At 37.7% G+C, this 11,626-nt stretch overlaps 2 protein-coding genes across 2 annotated transcripts; both read right to left on the bottom strand.

Moving 5' to 3' along the window:
* Positions 1-8,002: 8,002 nt before the first annotated feature.
* Positions 8,003-8,539, bottom strand: LOC149949484 (uncharacterized). Its single transcript, XM_090169426.1, has one exon. The coding sequence runs from the start codon at positions 8,537-8,539 to the stop codon at positions 8,003-8,005; it is 537 nt and encodes a 178-aa protein (XP_090025552.1).
* Positions 8,540-8,734: 195 nt separating this feature from the next.
* LOC149949483 (uncharacterized) lies at positions 8,735-10,565 on the bottom strand. The gene is made up of 5 exons (XM_090169425.1): positions 10,530-10,565; positions 9,556-10,111; positions 9,164-9,307; positions 8,835-9,031; positions 8,735-8,758 (listed from the first exon to the last, which is right to left on the bottom strand). Exons 1-5 carry the CDS (start codon positions 10,563-10,565, stop codon positions 8,735-8,737), a joined length of 957 nt encoding a protein of 318 aa, XP_090025551.1.
* Between the last annotated feature and the right edge of the window lie 1,061 nt (positions 10,566-11,626).

Raw genomic sequence — 11,626 nt, 5'->3', positions numbered from 1 at the left:
ACATTTTTTAAATTTTAGTATTGTCTATTTACATTTTACAAATTTTTAAACAATCTAAAACATGTCTTTTCGTGATATAGACGGTGTAGACCGTCGCATTTTGACGGAGGGGAAATGAGTCTTAAAAATGACTTCTTAAGGGTAGGATTCCGAAGCGGGCTCGGGCCGGGTCGGGTATAAAAAGCCCGATTCAATCGGGGCCCCGACTCGTCTCTATACCGTAGCTACGCCACTACATGTAGGCAATCGTGAAGTCAGGATTTTTAAGTGATTAAATCATTGTACAATTCTTTCCCTCGCCACTTGTCGTTGATAGGATCATTGAAGTGTTCCAGATGCTTCTTTCGAATGTGATATTTTAAATTCCCAGTGCTAAAGCCCGATTTTGCTCCCTGGCTATATGATATGACGTGCTTTGCTTAGTTAAAAAAAGGTTTTTAGTTTTTCTCAATATATTACCACTTAGGAAAGTCTTATCAAAAGTTAATTATATTTATCACTCTTCTTATTGAAGAAATTAATTTACGCCGCTCAACTCTCGTCTCGAGGCAGATTTCAATAGGCCTAAGCCCACACGTGACCACCAACACTTTGGAAACATACACCGTGACACTTCACAGTTTACAACGTTTTGCCTGTATTCTTTGGGGTTTATTCGTGAGCCGTGGGCTTTGAGCGAGAATGCCATTTTAAGCGGGCCTCTAGTAGAGGCCTTATGGGCACAGTCTTTATTGCGTATCTTTAAAAATCTAACAAGATTTGCTGATGATGTTTTCCATATTCCTATAGTTCAAAGTGTACGGTTTAGCCAATGCTTAAAATGTGGACCCAGGGAGTCAATAATAATAAAGTTACTGCGTAGCTGCTACTATAGACACTGCTATAAAATACTAATTATGTGATTATTTACTTTTGTGTATATAGAGGCAAAAGGTTTAGACGGATTTTACACGAGTCAGGGAGGCTCAAAAAGGTTTATCTGGCAAATCTTCTAACCTAGTTCTTTAGCTATAATTGGTTAATTTTAGATTCAAATCCAACTCATTTCACGGTTTTATACAAACCATTGTAAATAGTGAATGAACTATTTATCTTTGATTATATGAAAAGATCAGTTAGAACTGGCTATATTTCGAAACACAATCTTCACGTGGGCTACCTCAGCTATACTTTGAAAATCGACTTTACGAGTGTTGCTTTAGAAAATATCAAGCCAATAAGACTGGGCATTAGCAGAATTTTTAAAACCAAAGAAGAAATGCATTTTAAGTTCACAAGTCCTACTGAAGTAGAGCTATGCTCTATTTGTGAAGTGTTTGGTCTGTTTAGCAAGGAATTTATGTCGGTTGATGCCCAATTTTCCTTTAATTCAAAAGGTACGCGAGACAGCCAGTGCCCAAGTTACGGGACCCTTTGAGTCCAAATTGATAAATCAACAGCGAAAGAGCTATATGGTTATCCTTATGGATTGGGGAGGGGGGGGGGAGAAGAATCCGTCCCGGGCGTCACTCCCTAGCGGGCACCAAAAACTGTTTGACGACCTTTTTCTCAACGAACAAAGTTGCATTTTAGGAATTTTTAACGCAAAAAGGGCAAAAGCTATTAGTCTCGGACGCCAGAAACATTCGCTACGCCACTGGATTGAGGCATCAGCTTCTATTTAATAACAAAAAAAATATTTTAAGCAAGGTTAATACCATTTTTCCCCACCGTAATGTCTAAGGTCATTTTACAGCTTTGCGCCCGATATAAGCGGCCCGAAATAGAGCCCAAGCCGTAGTCGGGATCCCATCCATTCCCTTGGCATGCCAGTCTGAGTTTACAGGGTTCCGGCCCGTGGGCCTAGTACCGTACACCGAAACATGTCTATTTATGTTTGTAAGGAACCTGTCCGCACCCACTGTTTCACTCTCTGATCGTGAAGGTATCATTCCTATTGGTAAAAATTGAAGACTTTAGCCGATACCTGCGCGCGTACTATCAACCCGCACTAACTAATATTCCGAAACTCATTTCGAAAAATCATGAATAACTAGCGAGGGGGGGGGGGGACCCGAGCGTATATGTTGTGAGTACAAAACGTCAGCGTTTAAAATTATATTATTTTGCACAGGAACAGTGACACCGTTTCCAAACACTTTCGTCGGTTGATTGTTAAAATGCAAGTTCTGGCCGTGAAGATAAAAAATAGCGAAAGTGAAACTAGGCACGTTTCCTTTTGTGGCGTTTTGACCCAAATTAAAATTTTGAAGGAAGGGCTCAAAAAGAGGTTCTATTTCAGTGGCGTAGCACTGATTAGATTTTCCCGTGGCAAATATTTATTTTGGGCCCATATACGTAGATACGACCCAATAGACCGCGACATTTTCCGCCCAGGCCACCCTTTTGCTACACCACTGTTGTATTTAATAACCATCTTTGAGAGTTCAACATGGATATCGGCCATTGCTATATCATTGTAGTTGGTTGTCCCTGTACGAAGCATTTTAATAAGATCATGGTCTCAGTTCAGAGCGATGTATACCATTCTCGTATGAATTGTATAATTTTACTTTTACTTAATCCGCGCAGTAGAGGCATTGAGCCACTTGGTATTTTGAACTGCGGTCTTCGGACGATCTAAGCGACACTTTATGTTTCCACGCGTCACTTCCCAGTCTAGAAGTGCCTGCCATGCTTCCGTTTGCGAAAAGAAACCAAACCGTCCGTTTCGGAGTTGAGTTTACGAGTGAATTCTTCCAAACTACGTGACCTCCCGCGTAACAAATAATCGGATAAAACCAATAGCTCAACCGATTCAATATTAATTTGAAAACACAAAGTACACATTACGAAATGAATTAGATAAAAAAAAATTTTGTTTGAAACTGAAAGGATATGTCTACTTTATTTATTGGATAATTTATCCAACGAGCAATATTTTTCTAAGATAGACCTCCTAATTAGATAAGCTTAGTCGATGTTCATTTAGATTTATCCATGGATAATGGAACTGTGAACATACTCCACACTTTATTTATATTATTTGAACGTTTTATAGATAAGAGGGGCCAATGGTTAAACGTATAAAATTACACGTTTCGATATAGGCTGCGTTTTATCTGAATTGGTAGATAATAAGAATGTCTATTTTCTTCAAAATTGATAAACCCATGAATATTAAAATATACCTTATCTAATAGGTAAAAATTACACGAATTCCGAGCACTAGGGACGGGTCACAAATAAGAAAACATGAAAATTGTATTTTGACAACGCGCCTAGCGAGAATTACGCGCAACTCCGGATAGGTGATTCATTTTGTGTTGAAAGGGAGGGACGACAATCGGAGGGGAAAAAATCTTTTGCGGAAAATTGCGGTCTGCTACGCGGGTTATAAACAAGGCTTAAAATTTGTAGATTCCTAATGCGTTAAAGCTGTGATAATTACGACGGTAGTTAATTAACCGTTTAAGCTGTGATAATTACGACGGTAGTTAATTAACAGTGTAATCTGGGAAAATGTTTAGTTCAAATGCATATCAAATGATAGGAATTCCTATAAACGAGAAATCGAAAAAAGGCCACCCTTTCAAGATAATAATAGTTTATCAGGTGCGTTTGTTTTGGAAATACACGCATATCTTAGGTCTTACCATATTTTCTCATTTAGTTAACGATAATTAGGTACAGGTAACGTCTACTAAAAAAGCGCATTAGCAGACGAACTTTTGGCGCGCAAATTCACGAAAATCGGTATTTTAGTTTCTAAAACTACCGATGGGTGGCGTGAAGATCCTAATGGCTTCCGGATTGAATCACCAAATTTTGTTCGGGAGGGTAAAAAAGCGGGCGGGGTTGTTAAAGAACGCTCTTCACGAGAGCCGCCGTAAATGTATTTCTGTGAACCGTCCCTAGCGTTAGTTGGTTCCATGGTTTGACCACCCGTTTGTTCGGAATGGAACGCGATATCTCGGTAGACTCGGTCTTAGGTATAACATTCTAATTGAAATTGCGCAAAACTTGTTGCTCGAATGAGAAATTTACGTTAACCTATTTTTGTAGAAACTTTCCTAACATCTAAATTTGTAATATCTCTAAATTCCATAGAAAAGTAGATATTCTGGAAAACCGATTTTGTGCGCCTTTTTAGCATACAGCCAAATTCTTGGGATTTTTGACAGATGAAATATAAAAACGAAATAAAGTATCATGGAAAAAATTAGCCCATTTTAAATTTTCAAAATTTTGGGCAAATATTTTATTAAAATTCTTGCACTATGATTAATGCTTATTCTTTGTATTTTTGACGGAAAATCCACTATTTTACGCCAAACTTTCAAGGCGCAAGAATTTAGAATTTTCGAAGTTTGAATGGTATCGTGATGAATGAGTGTCAGGAGTTTAGACTTGACTAATTCATTGTTAGAGTGTATATTGTTGTTTTTACGATTTCCCGAAAATACACTTTTTTCGGTAATCTTTCAAATTGCCAGATTTTAAACGTTCCAAAGGTTGAAAGGCGTCGCGAAAAATACGTGTAAGGTGTAAGGTTTTTAAGGAAATTTACTGAATCGTGATGATTGATTGTTCACAGAAATATTCCTAGCCCTTGCTCAAAGATATTAATTCACCAAGGCGGAGGGAAGATGGCGACAAAATGCGAGTCGTGGCCTTTCGTGGCGTGAATTAAATCTGGGAGAGGGGGTTACATACAGGGGAAAGAAAAAAATAAAAAAGAGGGGGAGATTCGAATTCAGAATGGAAACCCTTTGTCGTCAGTCAATCACAAAATCTTTATTTAACACTTAAATTTATAAATAACACTAAAATACAAAACAAATTAACAAAATTGCGGGGGAACTGAGGGGATGATTTTAGTTTGCTTCTAGTGATGGTTAGGCCATTTCTACTATGGTTCTTTTAGCTTTTTCCAATATACGAGGGGAATTTAAACACTAAAAATACTCTCTTTGACCTTAAATTTGTTAATGAAATTATCTCTTACTATTTTCTATGGGATCGGTTCCTATATCCCTACTCTCAGGCATCTTGGGCTCGAAGGACGGAGTGGACAGAAATTAATATACACTTACACTAAATAATAATTAACACTACAATTAAATACTACAATTAAAGATTCAACAATTAAATATTCTACAATTAAACAATGACAATAATTAACTAAAAAAAATGGCAACAGCGAGGGCACAACGCGAACGGAAAACCTAATCTGAACTGCATAAATACAAGAGGCAGAATGAACTCTCAACCTCGAGGGGACCTGTCTTTAACCCTTTTCTCGGACAACAGCGAGGGATTAAACTTTCTTTTCAAGACTTTTTTCTCTACTTTTCACTGGCTACTTGGTATTTCGACCCTGGGTACTCTACAATGGGGGGGGGGGGGATTATGATGGAAATTCTACTCATCATTTTATTTCGGTGTCCTCCGCTACGTTGTCGTCTCTTCGTTTACGAGTTTTCTCGTTCCTCGGTTTACGTAAGATGCCCGACACACGCACTTCACAGAACGGGACGTCTTTGGAGCTGCTTGTTTCCACGTTTTCTTTATTAACACTTTCTCTTTATTTACTCGTCTACGGTTTGGCGGCCGGATTGCGGGTTTCTTCCTATATTCTTTTCTTTCACAAGCTGACGGGGGCGTAGGTACTTCGGGTTTCGGTCTGAAATGTCCGGCTAGGCTAGGGAATCGGTCTCGGTCATCTGGTTTTCTTCCCTCGGAACGTCTAGATTTTGGCTGTTCAACAGGTGATTCGAGGGTATTGAGGGCATTACGCTTCTCAGACTTATTACTGCTTGGCGTATGTTCTTCCGGTCGGAATGTCCTGGCTGTGGGTCATCTAGGCAATCAGTGAGGGTTGTTCCGATCATGTGAATTGCATTGAGGGTTAATTAATATTTAAGCGCGACTTCATCGCACATTATTTTATATTTATTTCGACATGGTTTCTCTTGCCCGAGAAGCAGAGTTCTGTCCAGTTCTGTACCGTTCTGTACAGTTCGGTCGAGGTCTGCCAAAAGCAGAGTTCTGTCTTTTTGGGGCTCTGTCTCTTGGTTTTGTTCCAAGGATTGTAGGTGGAGTTGAATCAAAAGTAATTAGTGACCTCCCTTCTTACGTGGGTCATTGGTGCCCCTAAGACTCGTGTCCTATGATGGTACTGATGACGTCGTCTGATCCACGAAAGGTCGCTCGGGGTTGCGGGGGGGGGGATGCCAGAGAGTCTCGATGTTCCCGATTTTCTGTCTCCAAGCGGAAACGTCCGGGCGCCCTCTTGACCCTGTGGCGACGGCCTTGGAAAACGAGCGCTTTTGTTGTGTTATCGCTACCTGGTAGTTAATATGAAGCCTGTGGACTTGAAATGATTTCATGGGATAGCTGTGAGCTGAGGGAGCTTTACTGGTTTAGTTCGGAAAGTTTTAGGGAAAATCTGGGCTGGGAAAGTTCGCTGAATGTATTGCACCATGGTCTTGTGACCGAGAGGAAAACACTTTAATTAGCGAGAGATTAATTTTAGTATTGCTGAAGGCAGGGATTTGGTTTATAATTTATATTGACAGAATGGTTTAATTAATTATCTTAATTTTATATTTTATCGTGGGGTTTGATCGAGTTCTATAAAGCTTATAAACAATAATTAATTTGTATGTATGGTTCAAAAGTTATTTAAGTGTTTAGTTTATCATTAAATTAAATTTATATTTAACACTGGGATTAGTTTCATTAAATAGAGCTCGGAATTCTAAGATATTTGATGTAGGAGGCTTTAAGAATACTTAACAAGAACTGTAAATTTAGAGGGTCAAGATTGCGGGGAAAACGTAATAACAAAAGTAAATAAAACACAAAAATTATAAAAAAAATGTAAGTAAGCGGGGAAAATGAACCTGAAGGGTTACAAAGGTTATAAGATTTCATAACATTTTTAATTACAGTGTTAATTGTTGTTTTTGTCCTAAATCCTTTTTTCACGCCAATATACATGCAATTCTGAAAATTGTTAGGTACTGGAGGACTATCATATCCTCAACATTGAATAAATATAATTTAAAGCAACTGTCGGCCTTATCATTGCCACCTGTATAATGAAAAGGCCCATGTTATTAGAGATGGACATGAATCTATCCGGTTCTTCGAAAAAAGCGACTATAGTGGAGAGTCTGGTGCAAAGGAAGCTAAAATCCAAAATAGCGAAACAATATAATAGAGTATTATATTTAGAAAACTTATACTCTTCTTTGATTAAAATTGATATTATATGCAGAGACACGATACTACATGACTTAGATAAAATTGTTTAATTAAAGCTCGCGTAATGTAATGTTTTTAAAACTACGGTTTTAATTAAACAATTTTATCTAAGTCATGTAGTATCGTGTCTCTGTATATAATATCAATTTTAATCAAATAACCTAACCATGACTCAAAACTTTAATGTATATAATTATACTCTTCTTAGTAGACTAACCATAATTATATATCCCATATAAAACTTATACTTAAAAATTACTATAATTTAAGTTATCGTCAAATTTACAGACGAGCCAGTTAACGCGAATGGTACCTATAAGTACCCAGGGCCGGATTAACACTATTGGGGGCCCTGCGCAAAGTAGAATTTGGGGGCCCTAAAAATTCAGACCTTAATTTTTAACTCTATTAACGCCAATGTGGTATTCAATTTATTTTTATTTAAAAAAAAAAAATTTCGGGACTTGGCCATTGCAAACGTGGTTACAATATCATCAAAATCTAGAGTACGAAGAAGATCAGTTTCTATTGACATTACAGAAAGCGAGTTTAAACGCGATGGCGTCATACACGATCTCATTTCCGATTTAATTCTTTTCATCTTTGAAAATGACCGTTCACTTTCACAATTGGAAATAGGCAATGTTAGGTAGATTCTCAAGGCGGTGTGAACATTTGTAAATGTTGATTCCAAACCAAGTGATTCCATCATCTTAAGCTGACCAATAACTGATCTGTCATTGTGAGTTTTCTACAGATTTCGCCACTGAATAAATTCATCTATGAAATCGTCACTCAGATCGCGATGATATGTAGATATCCACTTTGGAGCTGACGATGAGATGCTCTCGGCCGTTATCACATCACTGAAATCATAAAGGAATCCGAACAAATTCTGAACAGTCGAATATGATTGGATCCGATGGTCAAGTGCAGACATAAGTCGATCAATTATGACGTTGTATGTGTTAATTTGAAAGTATTTGCTGCCCGAACTATAAACTGTTTCTGGTGTATCAGACTCATCGTGGGCAACACGTCTCTTTTTTCTTCGAGTGATATCGGTCTGATATAGTTCCACACTAGGAATTGCACTAACCTTCTCTACGTATTTCTGAAATATTAATTCATGTCTCAAATCAGAAACAAATGTTTTAAGAGACTCCAAGAGTCTTACTGCAGATCCAAGGTCTATATCAACTTTTTGAAGTGTCATACTCGTTGCATTAAATCTTTGTAGGATGGTGTCCCAGAATAAAATCATGAAAACTATCTCTTTTTTATTCATTTTTTTACTAAGGAATTAGCTTCATTTCGGACATCAGCCTTTTGATAGTCAAAGCCGACTTTATACCATTATAACCGTCTGCCAAGGCTTTAGTGGCATCAGCACGGCAAGACCATCGTGTCTGCGAAAGGCTTTTTAAAACAAGGCATTTCTGAGATTTTGTGTCCTCACTTCCATAACACAAGTGTTAGTTCATTACATCCCATCGGTGGGTTGAGGCTGAAAAAAATACAAAAACAGCGAGGTCATTTATTTCTTTTATGCGAGCTTGTAAATCAGTGTATTTCCCACTTACGTTGCTGGCATTGTCAAATGATTGACCACGACAGTTCATTATGTCAATACCAATACTTTGAAATGTATCTTGAACAACATTAAAGAGACTTACAGCAGCATGACTAAGAATTGGAACAAATTTCAGAAAACGTTCCACAATTTCTCCTTGATGAACGTAGCGTACAGTAAATGTTAACTGGTCCACGTGTGAAACGTCTGGAGTAGAGTCGACAATAAAAGAAAAATACTTTGCTTGCTTTAATTCAGCAACAACAGCAGCAAGTGTTTTTTCACCCATTAAATTTATAAATTAATCACAAATTGTTCTTGATAAGTATGATGGGATACCTCGCCCTTTACTTCCAAATCTAGACAAATGATCAGCGATGAACGGGTCAAATTGTGCTAAAAGCTCGATGGTACCAAGAAAGTTGCCGTTATGAACTGAACCAATTTTTTCATCATCACCTCGAAACGGATGACCTCGTTCCGCTAAAAATTTTACGACTGCCACTACTCTTTTCAGAACTTTTTCCAATAATTGGTCTCTTCGTGGTATCGTTTTGTTAGCTTTGAATCAACTCTTCCAGAGGTTCGCTGGAGAGTGCAATAAACTATCATTGCATTTTGGTGAGCAGAACTTGATTCATGCCCTTTTATGCACTTGGTTGCATGACCCTAATCTGAGAAACCGTTAGTTGAAGAAAACGCTGATCGGTTACTGTTTTCAAATAACTTACAAACAAAGCAGAACACACTGCCCAATGCAGGTGAATATAACAACCATTCTCTATAAGTGTTTTCACCGTTGTGTTTCTTTTTTGTGAAATGCATAGCTGTCAAAAACCTGGGGCCTCTGATTTGTTTAGATGAAGTTTGATTAGTCTGTCGTCGAGCTGATTTAGCAAAGATTCCATCGTTATTCTGGCAACTTTTTGGACCACGTGCAACCCAGAATTTTTTTAAATTTTCATTTATTATATCTGGCCAGAGAGCAGGATCAGTACTGGGAATTTGCTCTGATACCACACTATCGACGTTAACGTTGTTATTTGTTAAAATTGCATCCACATTACCTGCAGGTTGTTGAGTGCGATCATTTTCAACTTCCGATTCCAAAAAACCGTTATCTGGTCCAACTTCAATCTCTGAATCAAAGTTAAAATCACTGACGCTACTTGTACTTGCTTCTGGAAGTTCTGGTACTTTAAGAAATGATGTAATTTTCGGGATGTTTTGTGCCAGAGAAAGTTCTTTGCTGTTTTTTTGTTCTTTTATTTTCTTTTGAGAGCGCCACTGTGATATTTCCGCGGCATTATTAAAATTAAACAAGATTTTAGACCATATAGGTTAGTAGGTAAATGGAAGAGCGGATACGAGATTCGCTGTCTGAAAATGCTCTGTAAAAACCCCAGGGAGGGGGTGGAGAATAGGTAAGTGGAAGAGCCGAGGCGAGAGATGGACTTTGAACACGGGAGGAAAACTTTAAATAAAAGGGGTCGAGAGCAGCTAAGTGGAATAGCCTAAGAGAGATATGAAAGATGAATTTTCACTAAAGAAAAATATTTTAATTTAAGGGTTCGAGCGAGCGAAATTTTTCACTGTTTGAAAACCAAAAATATATTAATTTACTATTTCCAAACAAAAAATGCCGGTTTCGGTCGTAGTATAAAAATGGAAATGCACTTCTTTCGAAGACGGGGGCCCCCCAAACCTCGGGGGCTCCTGTGCCATGGCACACTTGGCACATGCCTAGATCCGGCCCTGTAAGTACCCGCCTTTTGGGTCAAAATGTAGCTTAACTATTTGGTTTTTTTATCGATACTAGCGACATCTGTTGAAAAAAGAGCGGACACTTGCTCTAATTGAAGTAAGACTATATTAGAGTAGATACATTACCTCTTTACTAGAAATCAATTTTGGTTCTATAGCCATTCGTAATGAATATGTACTAAACGCTTCCCTATTTTAGAGTAAATTATCAAATAAATGCCTCTAGCAATTTTATAACGGTTTTAAATCTCAAATGGTTTTGAATTTATAAAGAGGTTCTGGAGCTCCATCTCTGACAAACCGGGCCTAAGTGGCTTTGTAGAGTTGGCAAATCGAGGTGGACCTGGCAAAATGAAAATTATGAAACATGTTAGTAAATTAAAAAAACTACTAAATCGATTGTAAACGATGTTGCAACAAGTCATTTAGAATTTCCCAGCAATTTACTTCCCTAAAGTCATTAACTATGTTTGAGATTTCTAAGTAGTTGCTTCTCCTTATGTATAACTTACAAGACCTGATTTCTATGCTAGGCAGCTAGTGTGTCGGAACGTTAGTTCAGCCTTGTGGTAAAAGCTTTTTAAATAGTCATTTTTCCTACGGCACCTTATAAAATTGAAAGGCAAATAGACGTGTGATAGATAATATCGGTTGTTCGTTATCAAGGTTGGTAAATTTTAGGCAATAAAAGGTTGCCTCGATCTCGGTGTTTTGGCCGCTCGGATATCCTGTCTTTTTATTGGATGGCCGATTTGACGTCATTCAGTTGACATATTGCAGACCACGAAGAAGTTTACAATGTAATTCTGAGATAATTTTGACTTTTCCGAAGTTTTTGTCGTTTTATTCTGAAAAGAAAAGGTCTTTTGCCCGTGGTAATTATATTTTTAATTATTATTAGCAATTTGTGATTATTTCCGTAGTATATATTTGAATTAAACTTGGATTTCACTTAATTGAGTTATTAACTAACTAAGGCCCATTTCAATACTAAGGCTTAATTTGAAATCAGTGATTATCACTCGGAGTCAGTACTAT

Source organism: Leiobunum rupestre, chromosome 3 (assembly GCF_980474605.1).
Source record: "Leiobunum rupestre chromosome 3, qqLeiRupe1.1.hap1, whole genome shotgun sequence".
Taxonomy (NCBI): Eukaryota; Metazoa; Arthropoda; class Arachnida; order Opiliones; family Sclerosomatidae; genus Leiobunum; species Leiobunum rupestre.
The sequence above is the reverse complement of the archived record's forward strand: the minus strand, read 5'-3'. Positions and strand labels throughout refer to the sequence as shown.

Bases quoted from the DNA above. Each gene is read 5' to 3' on its own strand.
- LOC149949484 (XM_090169426.1), bottom strand. From the start codon at position 8,539: ATGAATAAAAAAGAGATAGTTTTCATGATTTTATTCTGGGACACCATC.
- LOC149949483 (XM_090169425.1), bottom strand. From the start codon at position 10,565: ATGTGCCAAGTGTGCCATGGCACAGGAGCCCCCGAG. The intron at 10,112-10,529 runs GTTTGGGGGGCC...GAAATATCACAG, and splicing joins ATGGCACAGGAGCCCCCGAG to TGGCGCTCTCAAAAGAAAAT. The intron at 9,308-9,555 runs GTAAGTTATTTG...TAAAATTTTTAG, and splicing joins CAGTGTGTTCTGCTTTGTTT to CGGAACGAGGTCATCCGTTT.